This window comes from Oncorhynchus gorbuscha, linkage group LG06 (genome assembly GCF_021184085.1).
Source record: "Oncorhynchus gorbuscha isolate QuinsamMale2020 ecotype Even-year linkage group LG06, OgorEven_v1.0, whole genome shotgun sequence".
NCBI lineage: Eukaryota > Metazoa > Chordata > Actinopteri > Salmoniformes > Salmonidae > Oncorhynchus > Oncorhynchus gorbuscha.
In genome coordinates, this window is record NC_060178.1 from 11,408,222 (window position 1) to 11,431,652 (window position 23,431).

The 23,431-nt window shown below is 41.7% G+C and overlaps 1 protein-coding gene across 1 annotated transcript; it reads right to left on the bottom strand.

Annotated features, from left to right (window-relative positions):
• Window positions 1-497: 497 nt before the first annotated feature.
• Window positions 498-17,888, bottom strand: LOC124037528 (sorting and assembly machinery component 50 homolog A). Its single transcript, XM_046352321.1, has 15 exons — window positions 17,717-17,888; window positions 16,229-16,339; window positions 16,012-16,113; window positions 13,573-13,660; window positions 13,302-13,408; window positions 12,706-12,836; window positions 11,953-12,040; window positions 11,632-11,760; window positions 11,280-11,351; window positions 11,062-11,148; window positions 10,343-10,413; window positions 4,368-4,435; window positions 4,109-4,255; window positions 3,562-3,703; window positions 498-674 (listed from the first exon to the last, which is right to left on the bottom strand). The coding sequence occupies exons 1-15, from the start codon at window positions 17,735-17,737 to the stop codon at window positions 629-631; spliced, it is 1,410 nt and encodes a 469-aa protein (XP_046208277.1). The 5' UTR covers window positions 17,738-17,888; the 3' UTR covers window positions 498-628.
• Window positions 17,889-23,431: the final 5,543 nt, after the last annotated feature.

Genomic DNA, 23,431 nt, shown 5'->3' on the forward strand with positions numbered 1-23,431 from the left:
CCTGCACCCCGTGTCACTAGCTGACACGTCCTGTTAGAGCTCTACCTCTCCCTCCCTCTTCCCTGCACCCCGTGTCACTAGCTGACACGTCCTGCTAGAGCTCTACCTCTCCCTCCCTCTTCCCTGCACCCCGTGTCACTAGCTGACACGTCCTGCTAGAGCTCTACCTCTCCCTCGCTTTATCACCTCCGGTCGCTTAAAAATTGACTTTATAATGTGAATTCCCTCACTCGTATCCGGACTGGATCCGACCAGGTCTACGCAGAATGGGTCCAGTTGTCCTCATGTCCATTCGGAACGGGTCTCTATATTTAACAAATAAAAATAGGCATATTGGGTCCAGACGGGAAAGCACCAGGTCCATTTCGGAACAGGTACAACTTTTTGAACCCGTGAAGGCCTCTAGTTTTAACATCTTGAGCACTGGAGGCTCTCATCATTCAATAGTACTAGAGGAAAATCCCCATTGATGCCCTGTCCATTTTACTTACAATAGCTTGGTTGTAGTAGACATTTAATTCCCAGCAACCTTCGCTGTGTTGAAAGTGACCCCTATAGATCACCTCCCACTTCCTAAAACCAACGAAACAAACTCCTGTGTTCCACAATTCAATGCAGCAAGACAACATCACAGAAATCGGATTCCAGCTCCAAACTGGACCCCGTCGCATATCCTAAAACAAACAAAGACCAAAGTGTCATTTCTTAACAGTAACCCAATACCCTTTTCACAATACTGAGCCAAACATCTAGCTGTACTGGGCTGGCCTGGTTACACAACCACCACATTTGCTGAAACCATTATGCAAATGACACAGGAAAATAAATGAACCAAGCCAGTACGGTTCGAGTTGGCCCTTTATGGTGAATCAGACATAACTCTTCTGCTCATCTCCAGTGCATTCGGAAGGTATTCAGACCCCTTTTTGTTACGTTACAGGTCTTATTCTACAATGGATTAAATAGCCCTCCCCCCCTCGTCCATCTACACACACTACCCCATAATGAAAAAGCAAAAACATGTTTTTCAAAATCTTTGCTAATTTATAAGAAAAAAACAGAAATTTCACATTTACATCTGAGTAATCTCAGAAGACATAAGAATTGTTGACTTGCAGAAAGCTGAAACGGGTTACAAAAGTATCTCTAAAAGCCTTGATGTTCATCAGTCCACGGTAAGACAAATAGTCTATAAATGGAGAAAGTTCAGCACTGTTGCTACTCTCCCTAGGAGTGGCCGTCCTGCAAAGATGACTGCAAGAGGACAGCGCAGAATGCGCTGGAACATCTGGAACATGCTAACATCTCTTGACGAGTCTACGATACGTAAAACACGAAACAAGAACGGTGTTCATGGGAGGACTCCACGGAAGAAGCCACTGCTGTCCAAAAAAAAACATTGCTACACGTCTGAAGTTCGCAAAAGAGCACCTGGATGTTCCACAGCGCTACTGGCAAAATATTCTGTGGACAGATGAAACTACAGTTGAGTTGTTTGGAAGGATCACACAACACTATGTGTGGAGGAAAAAAAGGCACAGCACACCAACATCAAAAACTCATCCCAACTGTAAAGTATGGTGGAGGGAGCATCATGGTTTGGGGCTGCTTTAGGGCCTGGACAGTTTGCTATCATCGATGGAAAAATTAATTCCCAAGTTTATCAAGACATTTTGCAGGAAAATGTAAGGCTATCTGTCCACCAATTGAAGCTCAACTGAAGTTGGGTGATAAAACAGGACAACGACCCAAAACACAGAAGTAAATCAACAACAGAATGGCTTCAACAGAAGAAAATACACCTTCTGGAATGGCCCAGTCAGAGTCCTGACCTCAACCCTAATTGAGATGCTGTGGCATGACCTCAAGCGGTTCACACCAGACATGGCAAGAATATTGGTGAACTGAAACAGTTTTGTAAAGAAGAATGGTCCAAGATTCCTCCTGATTGTTGTACAGGTCTGATCCGCAACTACAGAAAACGTTTGGTTGGGGTTACTGCTGCCAAAGGAGGGTCAACCAGTTATTAAATCCAAGGTTTCACATGCTTTTCCCACCCTGCACTGTGAATCTTTACACAATGTTTTCAATAGAGACATAAGTGTGATATTAGTTTAAGCAGACTGCGTTTGTCTATTGTTGTGACTTAGATGAAGATCAGATCAAATGTTATGACCAATTCATGCAAAAATCCAGCTATTTTCAAATGGTTCACATACTTTTTCTTGCCACTCAGTATTCAGACCCTTTACTCAGTACTTTGTTGAAGCACCCTTGGCAGCGATTACAGCCTCGAGTCTTCTTGGGTATGACGCTACAAGCATGGCACACCTGTATTTGTGGAGTTTCTCCCATTCTTCTCTGCAGATCCTCTCAAGCTCTGTCAGGTTGGATTGGGAACGTTGCTGCGCAGCTATTTTCAGGTATGTCCAGAGATGTTCAATCAGGTTCAAGTCCAGGCTCTGGCTGGGCCACTCAAGGACATTGAGACTTGTCCCAAAGCCACACCTGCAATGTCTTGGCTGTGTGCTTAGCGTCTATGCCCTGTTGGAAGGTGAACCGCCGCCCCAGTCTGAAGTCCTGAGCACTCTGGAGCAGGTTTTCAAGGATCTCTCTATACTTTGCTCCGTTCATCCTCCATCCTGACTAGTCTCCTAGTCCCTGCCGCTGAAAAACATCCCCACAGCATGATGCTGCCACCACCATGCTTCACCTTAGCAATGGTGCTAGGTTTCCTCCAGACATGACGCTTGGCATTCAGGCGAAAGAGTTCAATCTTGGTTTCATCAGACCAGAGAATGTTTCTTATGATCTGAGAGTCCTTTAGATGCCTTTCTGTCATGTGCCTTTTACGGAGGGGCATGCGTCTGGCCACTCTACCATAAAGGCCTGATTGGTGGAGTGCTGCAGAGATGGTTGTCCTTCTGGAAGGTTCTCCCATCTCCACAGAGGAACTCTGGAGCTCTGTCAGAGGGACCATCTTGTTCTTGGTCACCTCCCTGACCAAGGCCACTGCGTTCTTGGGGATCGTCAATGCTGCAGAAATGTTTTGGTACCTTCCCCAGATCTGTGCCTTGACACAATCCTGTCTCGGAGCTCTACAGACATTTCCTTCGACCTCATGGCTTGGTTTTTGCTCTGACATGCACTGTCAACAATGGGACCTTATATAGATCTCCAAACTATTTAAATTGACCACAGGTAGACTCCAATCAAGTTGTAGAAACATCAAGGATGATCAATGGAAACAGGATGCACTGGAGCTCAATTTTCGAGTCTCATAGCAAAGGGTCTGAATATTTATGTAAATAAGATATTTTTTTTATACATTTGCAAACATTTCTAAAACCCTGTTTTTGCTTCATTATGGGGTATTGTGTGTAAATTGATGGAAAACATTTATTTATTACATTTTTTAATAAGGCTGTAACGTAACACTGTGGAAAAAGGGAAGGGGTCTGAATACTTTACGAATACACTATATGAACCATATAGTATAGTTTCTAAGCTATGGACTATCATGTCATGGTTTGATAACAGGAAGGGCAGATAATAGGCTACCTGTCTCCACTCTGGACGCCCATGGGAATGCAGTAGTTGAGCTCCAGCCGGGCGATGTTTCCGAGTCGTAGCACGATTCCCGCTCCATAGGACCAGCGGATACACTCTGCCAGCTTACTCAGGTGTGCTCGAGGCCCGTCACCTGAAGCAACACACATACACACCTCAGCCTGAGGGGTCATGACACCTCCAAAGCACAAGAAAGCGGATTTCCACACCCACCATGTCAGATTGTTCTGAAATAGTTTTTTGTTGTTAAAAACAAATAAGATTAGCATTCCCGGAAACATTTTGTTAATCTAATTGGCTCTCTACATATTACTAGGTCATTCCACTCACTCACACACACACACACACACACACACACACACACACACACACACACACACACACACACACACACACACAATGGAGTGCTGCGGATTTCTCATACTGATGAATTTGAACATAGATTCAGCTTGTAAAAATGATATTACAGCTATCATCTCAGAAGATCTGACACTTCCACATAGATCGTGGGGTTCAATTACATCTTTAAAACACACACCATAGTTGAGGTTACACAGGTTCCCAGCATTGAGGAAGAAGTGGGTCCTGAAGAGGTCTCCGAATCCCCCTTTGCCTGGACGGAAGGGCAGTGGAGTATACAGGTGGACGGCTCCAGCCCAATACACCTCACCTCCCAGGTAGTCACCTGGTCATTCAGACAATGAAACCCCACGATGTGAGAAAGTTAACCATCTTTAAAAATATATATTTTTTTTAAAATCGGACTTCATTCAAACGGACAGAAGATAACATCTCACCTTCACTCTGTGGGCCGATGCTGTACATACTGAATCCTCTGACGCTAGTAGGACCACCGAGATAGAACCTAAAGAGACATGTCGGTAGAAACCATAGAAACAAACCATAAAAACAGAATTCCAGCTACATCACAATCATGCTTCCAGGGAAAGAGGATCATTTTGTACATGTATGAAAACAGAGTTGGGCCAATTCCAGTCCCCTTGTTTAGGGGGTCTGTGGTCCGACCTGGGATATTTTTTTTTATATAGAAGGACTGAGAAGCTCAGTTCTGGTGACTTGAGTGTATATATAGATATATATTCAAACACCATCTAAAACAATTTCCACCTCCAGAAATGAGCCCCAAAAACATATTGGTAAAAATGTTTAAATTATTTGTACCATATATCCTGTCCATGGTATATTGTCAGATGTTCTATTAGTCATAGCCATTATCACCTCTAGCCTACTGATGCTGCATAGCAGCTATAACATGTACATAGGCTGAAGCATGGGGTCTGTCCATCTGCATTTACCCTACTGGACACAACATTCTGAATGTTATTATTTTTAATTATACAGTACCAGTCAAAAGTTTGGACACACCTACTCATTCCAGGGTCTTTATTTTTTACTATTTTCTACATTGTAGAATAATAGTGAAGACATCAACACTATTAAATAACACATATGGAATCATATAGTAACCAAAAATATATATTTTATATTTGAGATACTTTGAAGTATCTTAACAAACAGATTACCGACCATTTTAAATCCCACCATACCTTCTCCGCTATGCAATCTGGTTTCAGAGCTGGTCATGGGTGCACCTCAGCCACGCTCAAGGTCCTAAACATCATCATAACTACCATCGATAAGAGACATTACTGTGCAGCCATATTCATCGACCTGGCCAAGGCTTTGGACTCTGTCAATCACCACATTCTTATTGGCTGACTCGACAGCCTTGGTTTCTCAAATGATTGCCTCGCCTGGTTTACCAATTACTTCTCTGATAGAGTTCAGTGTGTTAAATCGGAGGTCCTGTTGTCTGGACCTCTGGCAGTCTCTATGGGGGTGCCACAGGGTTCAATCCTCGGTCCGACTCTCTTCTCTGTATACATCAATGATGTTGCTCCTGCTGCTGGTGATTCTCTGGTACACCTCTATGCAGACGACACCATTCTATATACTTCTGGCCCCTCTTTGGACACTTAACTAACCTCCAGACGAGCTTCAATGCAATACAACTCTCTTTCCGTGGCCTCCAACTGCTCTTAAATGCAAGTAAAACTAAATGCATGCTATTCAACCGATCACTGCCGGCACCTGCTTGCCAGTCCAGCATCACTACTCTGGACGGCTCTGACTTACATGGACAACTACGTGGAATACATGGACAACTACAAATACCTAGGTGTCTAGTTAGACTGTAAACTCTCCTTCCAGACTCACATTAAGCATCTCCAATCCAAAATTAAATCTAGAATTGGCTTCCTATATTGCAACAAACATCCTTCACACATGCTGCCAAATATACCCTCGTAAAACTGACCATCCTACCGATCCTCGACTTCGGTGATGTCATCTATAAAATAGCCTCAAACACTCTACTCAACAAATTGGATGCAGTCTATCACAGTGCCATCCGTTTTGTCACCAAAGCCCCATACACTATCCGACATTGCGACCTGTATGCTCTCGTTGGTTGGCCCTAGATTCATACTCGTCGCCAAACCCACTGGCTACAGGTTATCTACAAGTCTCTGCTAGGTAAAGCCCCGCCTTATCTCAGCTCATTGGTCACCATAGCAGCACCCACTCGTAGCACGCGCTCCAGCAGGTACAGTGCCTTGCGAAAGTATTCGGCCCCCTTGAACTTTGCGACCTTTTGCCACATTTCAGGCTTCAAACAAAGATATAAAACTGTATTTTTTTGTGAAGAATCAACAACAAATCAAAAACTGAAAAATTGGGCGTGCAAAATTATTCAGTCCCCTTTTATTAAGTTAATACTTTGTAGCGCCACCTTTTGCTGCGATTACAGCTGTAAGTCGCTTGGGGTATGTCTCTATCAGTTTTGCACATCGAGAGACTGACATTTTTTCCCATTCCTCCTTGGAAAACAGCTCGAGCTCAGTGAGGTTGGATGGAGAGCATTTGTGAACAGCAGTTTTTAGTTCTTTCCACAGATTCTCGATTGGATTCAGGTCTGGACTTTGACTTGTCCATTCTAACACCTGGATATGTTTATTTTTTAACCATTCCATTGTAGATTTTGCTTTATGTTTTGGATCATTGTCTTGTTGGAAGACAAATCTCCGTCCCAGTCTCAGGTCTTTTGCAGACTCCATCAGGTTTTCTTCCAGAATGGTCCTGTATTTGGCTCCATCCATCTTCCCATCAATTTTAACCATCTTCCCTGTCCCTGCTGAAGAAAAGCAGGCCCAAACCATGATGCTGCCACCACCATGTTTGACAGTGGGGATGTTGTGTTCAGGGTGATGAGCTGTGTTGCTTTTACGCCAAACATAACGTTTTGCATTGTTGCCAAAAAGTTCAATTTTGGTTTCACCTGACCAGAGCACCTGCTTCCACATGTTTGGTGTGTCTCCCAGGTGGCTTGTGGCAAACTTTAAACATCACTTTTTATGGATATCTTTAAGAAATGGCTTTCTTCTTGCCACTCTTCCATAAAGGCCAGATTTGTGCAATATACGACTGATTGTTGTCCTATGGACAGCGTCTCTCACCTCAGCTGTAGATCTCTGCAGTTCATCCAGAGTGATCATGGGCCTCTTGGCTGCATCTCTGATCAGTCTTCTCCTTGTATGAGCTGAAAGTTTAGAGGGACGGCCAGGTCTTGGTAGATTTGCAGTGGTCTGATACTCCTTCCATTTCAATATTATCACTTGCACAGTGCTCCTTGGGATGTTTAAAGCTTGGGAAATCTTTTTGTATCCAAATCCCGCTTTAAACTTCTTCACAACAGTATCTCGGACCTGCCTGGTGTGTTCCTTGTTCTTCATGATGCTCTCTGCTGCTTTTAACGGACCTCTGAGACTATCACAGTGCAGGTGCATTTATACTGAGAATTGATTACACACAGGTGGATTGTATTTATCATCATTAGTCATTTAGGTCAACATTGGATCATTCAGAGATCCCCACTGAACTTCTGGAGAGAGTTTGCTGCACTGAAAGTAAAAAGGGGCTGAATAATTTTGCACGCCCAATTTTTCAGTTTTTGATTTGTTAAAGTTTGAAATATCCAATAAATGTCGTTCCACTTCATGATTGTGTCCCACTTGTTGTTGATTCTTCACAAACAAATACAGTTTTATATCTTTGTTTGAAGCCTGAAATGTGGCAAAAGGTCGCAAAGTTCAAGGGGGCCGAATACTTTCGCAAGGCACTGTATATCTCACTGGTCACCCCCAAAGCCAATTCCTCATTTAGTCGTCTTTCCTTCCAGTTCTCTGCTGCCAATGACTGCAACGAACTGAAAAAATCTCTGAAGCTTGAGATTCATATCTCCCTCACTCGATCTAAGCACCAGCTGTCAGAGCAGCTCACAGATCACTGCACCCTGCATTGTTTGCTGTTTGGGGTTTTAGGCTGGGTTTCTGTACAGCACTTTGAGATATCAGCTGATGTACGAAGGGCTATATAAATAAATTTGATTTGATTTGATTTGATTTGCACCCGTACATAGCAAATCTGTAAACAGCCCATCTATCTACCTACCTCATCCCCATACAGTATTTATTTATCTTGCTCCTTTGCACCCCAGTATCTCTACTTGCACATTCATCCTCTGCACATTTACCATTCCAGTGTTTAATTGCTACATTGTAATTACTTCGCCACCATGGCCTATTTCTTGTCTTAACTCCCTTATCTTACCTCATTTGCACTCACTATATATAGACTTTGTTTTCTTTTGTTCTACTGTATTATTGACTAAGTTTTGTTTATTCCATGTGTAACTCTGTTGTGGTATGTGTCGAACTGCTATGCTTTATCTTGGCCAGGTCGCAGTTGAAAATGAGAACTGGTTCTCAACTAGCCTACCTGGTTAAATAAAGATGAAATAAAAAAAATAAAGTAGCCACCCTTTGCCTTGATGACAGCTTTGTACACTCTTGGCATTCTCTCAACCAGCTTCATGAGGTAGTCACCTGGAATGCATTTCAATTAACAGGTGAATGACTAGCTGTGTCCAAACTTTTGACCGGTACTGTATAAATAATGACTAATTATTCACTTGAATTACTATTATATATATTTGTTCCATTTAAGACAAATTTCTCCTTTGAGATTTGTTGCCAGGATGCTTGAAACTCTGGTTGTAACTGAATCTGTTAAATGACACCACCTGAAGGAGAAACAGTTGTAACTGAATCTGTAAAAAGATGCCACTTGTAGGAGTAAAGAAATAAAATGGTAGCAAACTGACGCCGCTCTGGTTTAACAAAGGCCAAAACTGCTTTCGAAAAGGCTTTTCCCGCGATGGCATTAATAATTTTTGTGCATTGACAGAGTACATGCTTCCCTCCCTATCACAACCTGAATGCACCTCGAGCGGAAAACCTTTCATATGGAACACATAACAACAAGCCGACCAGGGAAACGGCGTTAGGTTCTAACACACAACAACAACAAGACGACCAGGGAAACGGCGTTAGGTTCTAACACACAACAACAACAAGCCGACAACAACAGCGTTAGGTTCTAACACACAACAACAAGCCGACCAGGGAAACAGCGTTAGGTTCAAACACACAACAACAAGCCGACCAGGGAAACAGCGTTAGGTTCAAACACACAACAACAAGCCGACCAGGGAAACAGCGTTAGGTTCAAACACACAACAAGCCGACAACAACAGCGTTAGGTTCAAACACACAACAACAAGCCGACCAGGGAAACAGCGTTAGGTTCAAACACACAACAACAAGCCGACCAGGGAAACGGCGTTAGGTTCTAACACACAACAACAACAAGCCGACCAGGGAAACGGTGTTAGGTTGTAAAACACAACAACAAGCCGACCAGGGAAACGGTGTTAGGTTCTAACACACAACAAGCCGACCAGGGAAACGGTGTTAGGTTCTAACACACTCACGGGAAGCTTAGTAAAGCTTCAACCAAGTTTATTCATCCACTGGGTCATACAGCTGCATAAGACAAGGAACATATTCATACAAGCACCTACATTTTGACCCTTTCTCCTATGCTGAGCCTCTTCCTTACACATCTAAACAGCCAATACATCTCTGTTGCTAAGATTATATTCTTCCTCACTTCATCTGACCTCGGCCCCAAATTCCTCACTCCTCCCCACAGGATCCCTGGATGTTCAACAAAAACATATCCTGACAGAATGTAAACATTATACATTCCCCCGTCTCCCTCAGTGACATCTATATTTCATATCTAAAAAGTCAGAACCCATCAATAGGTCAACTGTTCTACGAGGTTGGTTGTCTGATTTTTGTGTTAATAACATGACATGGTGAGAAATAGTAGCACTGGAAAGTCCTGACCTCAGTGATAAAGTTGAGGCTTTGAATGACGCTACAGTAGACTAGACACCACTGTCTGAGTTGAGCGCCACGGCCCATTATAGACCATTTCATTCCCTTCATCTGAACATCAGTGTCAGCAACAATCATGCATGTCAGTTCAGTGCACACAGCTTAACAGAGAACATTAAATATTTGGGAATATATTTCATAGCCTAACACTGAAGCGTTTATTTTCTATGTCATCTCCAAACCAGAAACTTTTATTTTGGATCTACACAGATCTCAAAAAACGACCTCTCCAGAATCCATATGACAGAAATCCATCGAACTTTAACCCCTGACTATACAGTATAAAGACAACATTGGCAGGGCCACATTAAAAATCAGCTAGCGTGCCATGTTCGACACCCCTGCGTTTCAAATATGGTTTTGTGAAACAGAGAGAAGTATTGTCTTACCTGTCAGCAATGCAAGTTGGCTTATCTCCAATGGGCAGGAGGCATCCGCCCCAGAGAGATGCAGACAGGACCTGGAAGATAGAGGACGAGGTCTCAACAAATGTGCTCTTTTATCCCACATTTTCTCCAACCTGGTCAAATCCATTTGTCAACCCTCCATCAACAAGCTGTTTACATAGGCTCAGGCTCTCCCTCTCCTGCTGTCTCAAACTCTGAATGCCCGGCTATGAAAAGCCAACTGACATTTACTCCTGAGGTGCTGACCTGTTGCCCTCTTATACAACCATTGTGATTATTATCTGAACCTGCTGGTCATTTATGAACGTTTTAACATCTTGAACAACTATCTGGCCTTAACGACCATTTCATTTTATAATCTCCACCCAGCACAGCTAGAAGAGAACTGGTCACCCCTCAGAGCCTGGTTCCTCTCTAGGTTTCTTTCTAGGGAGTTTTTCCTAGCCGCCGTGCTTCTACATCTGCATGGCTTGCTGTTTGGGGTTTTAGGCTGGGTTTCTATATAAGCAATGTGACATCTGCTGACGTAAATAGGTTTTTATAAATACATTTGATTGATTGATGGTTATAACTTGTTTACTATAAAGATGGTCCAGAACCAGTTCAATACTCAGACTGAGATCCAACTTGTGATTCATGTGTGTAACTAAAGTTCTTCGCGCAAATTTTTTCTTGATAAATAGGACAATTTAGTTTCTCACCGAGTCCCAGAGAAGACGTTTGTTAAATTGGAGTTCAAAGTCCTCTTTCAGAAAACTGGCATCTCCTCCAGTGTAGCCAGCCAACTCCTACAAAATCACAACAACGCATCAGCTGAATGAGTTGTTGGTTCAAAAATGGTCTGAGCAAAATGGTTTTATTAAGGTATTACCATTGAATTACAACACTGGGCCAGGTAATGTTCACCTAACCTACACACCTGGTTAATTTTCAGCAAGGCTCCCCTCCTGGGAAGGATTGTGGAGTTTCTGGTGTCGATGACCATGGCATGCTATGAGGGCCAAGGAGAAAAGAGCAAAATGTTGAGGAAAAAAGTCAAGTGTCTAAGTAGGACCGAATCTTAACTCGAGATCCACGTTAGCAAAGTTTTTTTTTCTCTCACAAATTTCCCATTGACATCAATGGAAGATTTACACAAAAGCCTAAATGAAGTGTACAGATCTCAGAACAGGAGTTTGGGCCTCAATGTATTACCACAATGTCTTAATCCCTTGGACTAAAAAAAGGGTAGTTGTGTGAGGGATTGTGAAGCGAAACTCAAGTCCCGGTACCGAGAGTGATGACTTGAGGGAGTGGCCGCTCTCCTCCCGGACTGCGAACGAGGCGGTACGTGCCAGACATCCCAGCTCTCGCCACACACCCTCCCACTTCAGGGTGTGGTTCGTCTTCCAAAGAGGGAACTGTTTGCAAAACAGAGAGGGAGAAAGAAGAGAGAGGATCAACCACTTGCAAGTGCATTACAGTAGGATGAAATTTAGTTCGAAAATAAAATAGCTGAGAAGTTCCAATTCTACTCATCGCAGTTAGCATAACAACAGTAAATGAGAACTCGATAGTAATGATAGATGGATGAATGGAAAAATGTTCTTTACACTGAATTCTGTGGAGACGCCACGATCAGTCTCTCTCAGCGAGCTCCATGGAAACTGGCCTGTGACTTTGTAAAAGTTAACAGCGAAACTGCAACAGCAAGAGCAAGTCAATTAGAAGAAGAACAAAAAGAGCCCAGGGATCTATAGAATGAACAACTTAAAGGTGTTCCATCCCCAGGGATCTATAGAATGAACAACTTAAAGGTGTTCCATCCCCAGGGATCTATAGAATGAACAACTTAAAGGTGTTCCATCCCCAGGGATCTATAGAATGAACAACTTAAAGGTGCTCACATAGAGGAAAACATTCAGAGAAATACTAAGTGAATTGCAACAGCACAAGGCTCCATTCTAAACAAATCTCCCCCGTATCCACGGCAACAATGGCGGAGACTCGTGCTTGAGCCTCTTACTTTCGGTTTTGTTTCACCATCTTAATTGATAGTATATTTCACAGCAATTTAGATGGTACAATGATTCTCTCCACTATTCCGTGGCAGTTTTCTCAAACTGATTTCCACTAGATAACACAGCCAAAGTAAAAACAGCTTTCATTCAGATGCCGCACCTGGCAGGATTGGCGGGTTGAGTAATACTGTGAAACATGATCATTCCACGATTACTGCAGATATATTATAAACATTTTCATCAATTACAAATCAAAAAAAGTATAAAATAAAAATCCAGTGTAGCATGTAAATCTGTATTTACAGCACTGCTTATAATATAATTGGCAGGTTTTTGTTCTCATACTTGCGCTCAAAGTGACCAGGTTGAGGCTTGAAGAAAGACAGCCCATAGGAAGTCTCTTTGGTGCCGTAGGAGAACTGGAATGTAAGCTTTTCCGCACGACCGAAAACATTGGGCAGCTTCAGACCAAGAACCTGCAGTAAGAGGGAGGGAAAACTACTCAAAAACCTGACGACAGCGGAGGATGGTACCTCCTAGAGCATGTGTAATCACCACCATAGCTCTTTATAAATGAATCTGTCCTTGATTTCTAATTTCCTCTCTCCTCGCTTCCTTCTCAAAACACATTGGAGAATTTGGTCCAAGGCAGTGTTTCCCAAACTCCGTCCTCGTGACCCCAAAGGATGCAGGTTGTTGTTGTTCTTCCCACAAGCACTACACAGCTGATCTTAAAATGATTAAAGCTTGAAGATTAGTTGAATCAGCTGTGTAGTGCTAGGTTAAAACGTGCACCCCTTGGGGATCCGAGGACCGAGTTTGGGAAACACTGGTCCAAATGGAGGGACACTGGGTCCTTCTCCTCCAATACAATTTAGAAGGAGATAAGGAGATAGGACTCACGACAAGATGACTTGAGATAGAGCTCCAGGAGTTCTCACCATGCTGCCTTCGTTATTTCCAACCATGGTGTTATAGCTACCAGTCATACGTCTCAGCTCAGTCACTTCAAACGTCACATCTAGTCCGTTAGGCAGCGCATCCACCCCTGAAAGGAAGTGTTTTTTACATTTTTATTACATTTTTTGTATTTTTTTTGTGTGTTTTAACCACTTTCCCCATTCATTTTTATTATTTTCCCAATGTAATATGCAAAACTTTGGTAGTGATACTGTTCGGATTAAGAACGGATCATCTTTCTAACCACAGTACCTTGTGAGGTATCAATGACAACCTCCACCTGTCTGAAGATACCAAGACGGAGGAGCTTCTGTCTGGCTTCGTGGGCTCTCTTCATGACCTACAAAAAAATTATTAAAAATAAATAAATAAACAAGCGTCTCCATACACAGCGTTTCCCCACTAGCTCCGGCTGTTGGCTATACAGCCGATTACAGACTCATTTTCAGACAGGTACTTTTTCCTCACTGAAATACACTAGGTTACTTTTCAATTGGCTAGTCAGGAAAAGAAAGGTCTGAAGAACCCTCTCCTGCTAGAATGAACGATATGCACCTTCTAGCGATCTATTGACACGATATGTGCCTGTAAATCACAAAGCGAGCAAAGACAGGGAAACACTGCTGGTTTCAGTCTGCTGTCTGTCCCGACTCTCGGTACCTGGGTGTGTGCGCTGAAGTTGCAGTCAAATTTCTTTACAGGTATGGAGAAAGCATATGGAAAGCCGTTAACATATATTCATGATTTTTTTTAAATCCATAAATCTATTCTAAATCTATTGCATTTTTTTTTATAAATAAAAAAATATATATTTTTTTTGGATACACAATTACAATTATTTATGGAAAAATACAATTATTGATGTAAAAAAAAATCATGAATATATGTTAACATCTTTCATTAGAGAACATGGATTTGCATGTCCCATATAATGTGGGAACGACAAGTCAACATCCACAGTCTATTGTTTTGTAGCACATTTCTGTTCGGGTCAGACATTAAAAGGGATACAATTTGTATGTCTCTGTGTCCAGAAAGAAGAAAGTTTGAGGTAGTTTTGCGAGCCAATGCTAACTAGCGTTAGCAGATACCCATGGACTTCTAGTCATTGCGCTAATGCTAATTAGCAATTGCGCTAGTTAGCAACTTAATTTAAACTGCACACAAAGATATAAATGGAATCCACAAGTTAATCTAGAATGCATTTAAGAACTACACCATGTCCTGGCCAGTGAGGAAAAAATGTAACGTTGGGCCATGGCACATTTCTGAAGCAGCCACGGCGTGGTGGCACATAGGCTATTTACTGTGCTTTGACTGATGAACAGCAAGACTGACTAGTTTATAAAAGGTGTCGAACTGACTGAATAAAGTCCATCTCATATATTCTTGCCATTCATACAATGTAGTTATCTGTCCATGGTATCGTATCGGGACAAGTAAACCTTGTCTTGTATTTTGATATGAAGTTCATCCATGCTTGCCAGACAGTGACATTTAAAATGAGTGACTCATCAGTAGCCTTCCGAATTGCATTGGTAAGAGAGCTGTTAATTTGGCTTATTTGCATACTGGTAGACTTTTCGGCAATTATCAGCAGATAAACTATCAAAAACATTAAATGAAGTTGGTGAATCCTCCTCACTGCAGGAACATAAGATAGGCAAAGTGGAGAAAGCCTCACTCTGGTCCAAATTATGATTAAAGAAAACAGATTGAATTAGTTTTAAAAGATAATGATTTACATGGTATTTAAAAGATATTGGTATAGGTCTATTGATTTAATCAAACTGTTGACAATAGACAAGTCAACTGCGGCTTTCTGTGTAGCAAAGCCCATGTTTAACACCTGCTTCATTATTCAATCATACCTGTATTGCACAAAGCTGATAAAATGCCTCGTAAAAGGAAGCTTGAAACCCACGGAAGTCAGCAGACTCTTACAGGATTCTTAAGGCCTAGTGCACTCAATATTTTTTTCTCCCTATGTTTTATATAATATTGTACAACAGCTGATGAAACAACACTGTAAAATATGTAGATCAGTGTTATTTCCTGATAGTTACTGGTTGAAAATACAATCTAGCATTAGAATGAGGCCACCAAAATAGAGCTTGTTCTGCAAAAATTGAAAAAAAAAAAACTGTCTAAACCCCTCCCCCAGATCGAGGGAGCCTGGCTGGCTACTGTCTAAACCCCTCCCCCATCCCGAAGGAGCCTGGCTGGCTACTGTCTAAACCCCTCCCCCAGCCCAAGGGAGCCCGGCTGGCTACTGTCTAAACCCCTCCCCCAGCCCAAGGGAGCCTGGCTGGCTACTGTCTAAACCCCTCCCCCAGCCCAAGGGAGCCTGGCTGGCTACTGTCTAAACCCCTCCCCCAGCCCAAGGGAGCCTGGCTGGCTTTTTAATTTATTTTTATTTCACCTTTATTTAACCAGGTAGGCTAGTTGAGAACAAGTTCTCATTTGCAACTGCGACCTGGCCAAGATAAAGCATAGCAGTGTGAACAGACAACACAGAGTTACACATGGAATAAACAAACTGTCTAAACCCCTCCCCCAGCCCAAGGTAGCCTGGCTGGCTACTTTTTCTATTTGGCTGGCTACTCCATGTGCTTGTGGAAAACACTGCATACCGTCTCCACGCATTAAAATCGGTGGTCTGTATCCTACTGTACTGATAGATTCACTCACGTCAATCAAGTTCTTTGCTCTGAAGACACCAGCAATCTCGTATGTTAAGCAATCCTCCTTGGTTCTTCCCAGACCATCTATGTGAACATGCTGGACTATGACCTATAGGACAAATATAGTATAGAGTTATAATCCAAATTGACAGGCAACAATAAAAAGATCACTTTCACATTCAACCACACAGAAAAGATGAACTAAGAAACAACTTGAGCCGTACATCTTTGTTTTCAAGAACCTCTTGTTTTGATTCCTGCTCCATTTCTGGTGTCTCGATGTCATCCGCATGAACCCCCAACTCAGGTCCCTGCATTGGCAGAGGGTCAAGACTCTGCAACACAACAGAGATTGTGATGAATCAATGACTTACCAGGATACTTCTTGTATTGTAAAGCTAGTTATCTGTACAAAACCCAATAGCTAAAATGGCAGTTAGGTGGCTTTAGTGGTTTGGTTATTAGGATAAAGGTAGTTGGTAAATACCATATTGAGATGAACTTGTACAAGTCATTCTTCAAAATGTCATTAGTTGAAGTTAGTGGAAATTTCAGAATGTGGTTGTAAGCATCTAAGCAAGCGCATGACGGCACTGGAGAATGGCACTGAAATGTATAGAGGCCGTTTTGCAGGCTCCTGTCCAATTCTGCTATTTTGTGTTTTTTCTTCTTCTGCACATCATAAAAGCGATCACTATCCTCGATTTGGATGAAGATTTCTAGATCAATGAGTCGAAGGCACAAGACATACTGCTTACCCAAGACCAGGTCCTAATCTCGGACACTGGGAAGAAACTGCCATGCGTGTCCACTGATCAGATTGTCTGATTTGATGATGCACCCCCATGCATTAGTTCTGTAGGCAGCATTCTGCCTTCTCCAGACTGTTCTCAGCCATATATTATACGTTTACTTTTGATAGTTAAGTATATTTAAAACCAAATACTTTTACTCAAGTAGTTTTTTACCGGGTGACTTTCACTTTTACTTGAGTCATTTTCTATTAAGGTATCTTTACTTTTACTCAAGTAGGACCTTTGAGTACTTTTTCCACCACTGTTAAATTCAACATCAGACAGAAATGAGTGTTTGAATCAGTAAGTTTACTATCACGTCCTCTACAAGATGTTGACTAAAATCATATTTTAACGCGCTTTACCGGTTGTCCGTGCGGTTGGTCCTTTTGACTGTAGGAATGTGAGACAATATATCCACAGGAAAGTATAATTACATCAACTTTTCAAAGCGCTGGTAGTGTGTTCAGAAGCATGCACACAAGATAAATAATACACACAGAAGACGCACGCATATGTGCCGAGCTCATGCACGTGTTTACATGGTTCTGCGCTTCAGGTGATTGACATCTGATATCAGCAGAACTCCTTCCTACAGAAGGCGCCTTCGTCCAATGACTCGTGTCATGATCCAAGGGGCTAACCCATATGATCACTATTTAAGATCCGTGAACGTGTAGGGCGCCCGTTGCACGAGCAATGTTCACCAATGCTGTTGTTGCAACTATGATCATGTTAATTTCCTTGACTGACATCGACAGTTCATGTATCTGAAGTTCAGCTAGTTTCCATAGTTGGCAAGCTGTCCAACTGGGCCCCTTTCGCTGTACGTGACAGCTAGCTATACTAAGCTAGCTATTGGCTACTGCACTCAGAGGTCATGCTGTCACCCTTTGCATTTTGAGCAGTTATCCTTACCCTCGCGTGGACGGTGCCCATGATTAAGGTATTGAATGTGTAGTCCTTCAAATGTTGGTGTTTATTTTACGAAATTAAAGGACATTTAATTCACGCTCGGCTCAATAGAGATGTAGCTTCGTGGACGGGGGAAGCCATGACACCATCCAAACCACACCCCCAACTCATCCTGGGTGTATTCAAGATGTCAACGTTTCACAGCGTATTGCATTTATTTGATTGAACCTTTATTAAGCAAGTCAGTTAAGAACAAATTCTTATTTACAAAGACGGCCTACACCGGCCAAACCCTAAAACCGGATGAATCTGGGCCAATTGGGAGTCCCATAGGAAGGCGCACGATCACAACTGGATGTGATGCAGCCTGGATCCGAACCAGAGACTGTAGTGACACCTCTTGCACTGAAATGCAGTGACCTTAGATCGCTGCACCACTCGGGAACTAACATTTTTGACAACAGCTGGTTACTGTAAACACAAAACAATAGTGTACACGTAAAACCTATTGAAGGCAGAGAGATTCATATTTTCAAAACTGAAGCTTTGCTTAATTATCATTAAATGATAACATGTACTTGGATTTGTGTAGGACTTTTCAAACAAGTGCATGATGGATGGTGGACAAGCCGAGACAACTTGCATTCAAGAATGTGACCATACTGGGTCCAGATAACATAAGTCTGCCTGTAGCACTAACCCAATTTCACTATTACTTGATGTATTGTTGTCTCTACCTTCTTGTCCTTTGTGTGGTTGTCTGTGCCCAATAATGTTTGTAACATGTTTTGTGCTGCTGCCATGTTGCTTTGCTACCATGTTGTTGTTATGTTGTGCTGCTACCATGCTGTGTTGTCATGTGTTGCTGCCTTGCTATGTTGTTGTCTTAGGTCTCTCTTTACGTAGTGTTGTGTTGTCTCTCTTGTCGTGATGTGTGTTTTGTCCTATATTTGTATTTGATTTTTAATCCCAGGCCCCATCCCCGCAGGAGGCCTTTTGCCTTTTGGTAGTTGTTCTTAACTGACTGGCCTAGTTATAAAAAAGTTACAACAAAAAAAATAAAGAAATTACTTTAATTAATGAAGAGTTCATGTAGCCATCATAGACATATCAATCAAAATACCACACACTATTTTGACATAAATGTTGCTGAGCTTCTCTGTAAAAGAATTAGGAAAAATACAGAAAGATAATCTGTGATGACTATCTCACAATAATAAACATTTAATCCAGTGAATAAGTAACTGGTTTATGTTTGACTGAAAAGAGATCGATTTTACTTCTCTCTCAAAGGTTTCCTACGATACCTTGCCCTTGGCCACACCTTCAGGATATTCATTAAACTTCATTAACCCCTGAGTGGTTAATGCTGCGGAACAAAATCATGCATAGTATGTTGAGTGAGTGTTTTTCTTCAGGAGTGATTAAATATTGTAAACATTGGGGTGGCTAATCTCAGAAACCAAGAAGTAAAATTTTGCGTAATTGCGTCAGATATGTTACTCGTGTCTCTCAACTAGAGGTTATGTATAGACTTTTATATAGGGCCGAATCGTCGGTATGCCCCCCAACTTTTGGATGAATCTCATTGTCCCCACTTGTTTTTGATGCACTTATCTGATACAGTAGGTAGTTGTCCCACTGTCTTTTCCCATCCAAATGGTTTCTGGGCCATTGCCATGCAAATGTTCAAAGGAACTATTTACGTGACTCCCCCTCCATGTATTGAACAAAAGTGATGGGCCCTTATTTGGTAGGGTCAAATATTCCAAAAACGGAATTCAAGTTTGTGTCATTGAACAGGCTTGGGTAATCCAGGGACCGGATTTTGGACATTCTTAACTGTTCAAGATGTGTGATATAACTCTCTTGGTCTCTCTGTAGTAGGAACAGCACAGAGGATGGGAAAAGATATGTACACTAACGGTCAAAAGTTTTGGAACACTTACTCATTCAAGGGTTTTTCTAAATGTTTTACTATTTTCTACATTGTAGAATAATAGTGAAGACATCAAAACTATGAAATAACAAATTTGGAATCATATAGTAACCAAAAATATTTAAAGAAAACAAATCTATATTATATTTGAGATTCTTCAAATGGCCACCCTTTGCCTTGATGACAGCTTTGCACACTCTTGGCATTCTCTCAACCAGCTTCATGAGGTAGTCACCTGGAATGCATTTCAATTAACAGGTGTGCCTGATAAAAGTTAATTTGTGGAAATTCTTTCCTTCTTAATGGGTTTGAGCCAACCAGTTGTGTTGTGACAAGGTAGGGGGGGGGGGGTATACAGAAGATATCCCTATTTGGTAAAAGACCAAGTCCATATTATGGCAAGAACAGCTCAAATAAGCAAAGAGAAATGACAGTCCATCATTACTTTAAGACATGGTCAATTAATGCAGAAAATTTCAAGAATTTTCAAAGTTTCTTCAAGTGCAGTAGCAAAAACCATCAAGCGCTATGATGAAACTGGCTCTCATGAGGACCGCCACAGGAATGGAGACCCAGAGTTACCTCTGCTGCAGAGGATAAGTTCATTAGAGTTAACTGCACCTCAGATTGCAGCCCAAATAAATGTTTCACAGAGTTCAAGTAACAGACACATCTCAACATCAACTGTTCAGAGGAGACTGCATGAATCAGGCCTTCATGGTCGAATAGCTGCAAAGAAACCGCTACTACAGAACAACAATAATAAGAGGAGACTTGCTTGGGCCAAGAAACATGAGCAATATCTAATGTGGTGGAAATGTGTATTTTGGTCTGGAGTCCAAATTGGATATCTTGGTTCCAAACGCTGTTGTGAGACGCGGTGTGGGTGAACGGATGATCCGGTGTGGGTGAACGGATGGTTTTTCAACAGGACAATGACCCAAGGCACCTCCAGGCTGTGTAAGGGCAATATTTTGAAGAATTAGAGTGATGGAGTGCTGCATCAGATGACCTGGCCTCCACAATCCCCTGACCTCAACCAAATTGTGACGGTTTGGGATGAGTCGGACCGCAAAGTGAAGGAAAAGCAGCCAACAAGTGCTCAGCATATGTGGTAACTCCTTCAAGACTGTTGGAATAGCATTCCAGGTGAAGCTGGTTGAGAGAATGCCAAGAGTTTGCAAAGCTATCATCAAGGCAAAGAGTGGCTATTTGAATAATCTCAAATATAAAATATATTTAACACTTCTGGTCACTACATGATTCCATATGTGTTATTTCATAATTATTCTACAATAAAGAAAATAGTAAAAATAAAGAAACTGTTGAATGAGTAGGTGTTCTAAAAACCTTGGCCCAGTAGTGTATGTCATGTGTCAATATTCCACAAAGTCATACTCGTATGCTTCAACCCTTCTATTCATCAAACAAGTAGATCCTGGGTGAAAAACAACACTGCAGTATTAGAAGAGTACAAAACACGAGAAGGTGAAAGAAAAAACATGATTTGGGGGGTGAATTCGTTAACTAATGTTGCCAAAGAGGATACTAGTGTATTTTGTTCTGAAGTCCCGCTCTCCAGCCTTAGTCCGTCAAGCCATCAGTGCAGTTAGCGTTAGCAGCAGCAGGCTAACTTACATTTCTTTGTACTTTAAACCAGCAAACATGAAAGGAAGAAAATAATTAAAAATAAGCCTAAACTGGTCTGTAAAAGACGAGCATGCTTGTTCAATTATCCAAGGGTTCACCTGGATATTGCCATACTGGCTCTCCTGGCAATGCCATACTTGTGTGAAAATAATATTTAGCTAGCTACATTGATTGCTATGGATACGCCAGGTGGTCACGGACACAGAACTATAATTAATTATATTTCTATCATGTGGGAGCTGCTCTTCTTATGCCCCGATCAGAATGATGATGATGATGATAATCATTTTTATGAATAAATAATGAAACTCACATTTTGAAAATATTTGGTGAAAGACACCCTTTCTCAGAATTCTTACATGTGTGGACCTGATTTATATAATCTATTAAAGCATAAACACAATAAAACGTGTTCACATCCGCTGATAAAAAAAAACACTGAATATTTACATATACACCTACAGTTTCTGACAAATTCATACTAGTCTGTGCAGTATCTATAGCTGACATCATTCTCAGAGCATGTATCAAGGCAGGAGTGGTCTTATCAGAAGACATGTTCAAAACTGAAGTAAAGGGGTGCCTACTCTGCAAGTAGTCCTATCCTCAACACCTCATAAGTTATTCATGGCTACATTTATACAGGCAGCCCAATTTTGATCCTTTGCACAATTATTGGCAATAAGTTGACAAATATTGGAATTCAGCTGCCTGTATGGCTCCAAAAAAAAATAAAACGCAATGAGAGGCTCCAACCAGCCATGTGAACCCATCATTGCCTGATGCAACTTTGAATAGAATTGGCACAGGTACATTTACACCAAATGTCATATTCCATTACATATGTGATACATACGCACATGCACATCCTATTTTCTAGTCATAATTGTCTCTTTGTTGTGGTTTGAGCATGTACAATATGTACATAGATTGCTCTGGAGTAAGATACTATATGAAAAAACACCGAAAGGGTTATTGTCTCTGTTCAGCAGCAGCAGCCTCTTCTCTGCCCAGTAGTTCTGTCCTCAACTCGCCAGGTTTCTGGAATAGTCTGGCGAAGGGAAATTAAACATGTTTGCATTACATTGTAGTCTCAGCAACATTTTCAAGCAATACATTTCCATGTATGATTTTATCAACAAGTATGCAAAACACAAAGACAACGTGGACCTTTTAATTTTGCAATACATGTGGTTATATAATATAAAAAGCACACAGAGATGGATAGGGTGCTTGTTCCCGTGCTTACTAGATCGGGTCTGTAGTACTGATGACCTCTGTTCTGGCCAACATGGATAGTACACTGGCACCAAACATCCGCAGGTACCGAGGCCAAGATACACCGGCAGGCATCTTCAAATCAGCCCGAGAGGACCAATCAGTTACCTATACAGGAGAGAGATGGACAGTGATGTAGTCATTATACATTAACACATGGTGCTCTTTTAATGGAAGCCTCTACAACATAATCCAGGTAGAATCAGGAATTCCCCAGGGCAGCTGCCTCGGCCCCTTACTCTTTTCAATCTTTACTAATGACATGCCACTGGCTTTGAGTAAAGCCAGTATTTCTATGCATGCAGATGACTCAACACTATACACATCAGCTCCGACAGCGACATAAATGACTGCAACGCTTAACAAAGTGCTGCAGTTAGTTTCAGAATGGGTGGCAAGGAATAAGTTTAGTCCTAAATATTTCTAAAACTAGAAGTATTGAATTTGGGACAAATCTTTCACTAAGCCCTAAACCTCAACTAAATCTTGTAATAAATAATGTGGAAATTGAGCAAGTTGAAGTGATTAAACTGCTTGAAATAACCCTGCATTGTAAACTGTCACGGTCAAAAATGATTATAACAGTAGCTAAAATGGGGAGAAGTCTGTCCCTTATAAAGCGCTGCTCTGCCTTCTTAACAACACTGTCAACAAGGCAGGTCCTACAGGCCCTAGTTTTGTCGCACCTTGATTACTGTTCAGTCGTGTAGTCAGGTGACACAGAGAGGGACTTAGTGTCACGCCTTGGTCATTGTATCTTGTGTTTTTGTTATATGTTTGGGTAGGCCAGGGTGTGACATGGGTTTATATGTTGTATTTCGTATTGGAGTTGTATTAATTGGGAGTGTGTA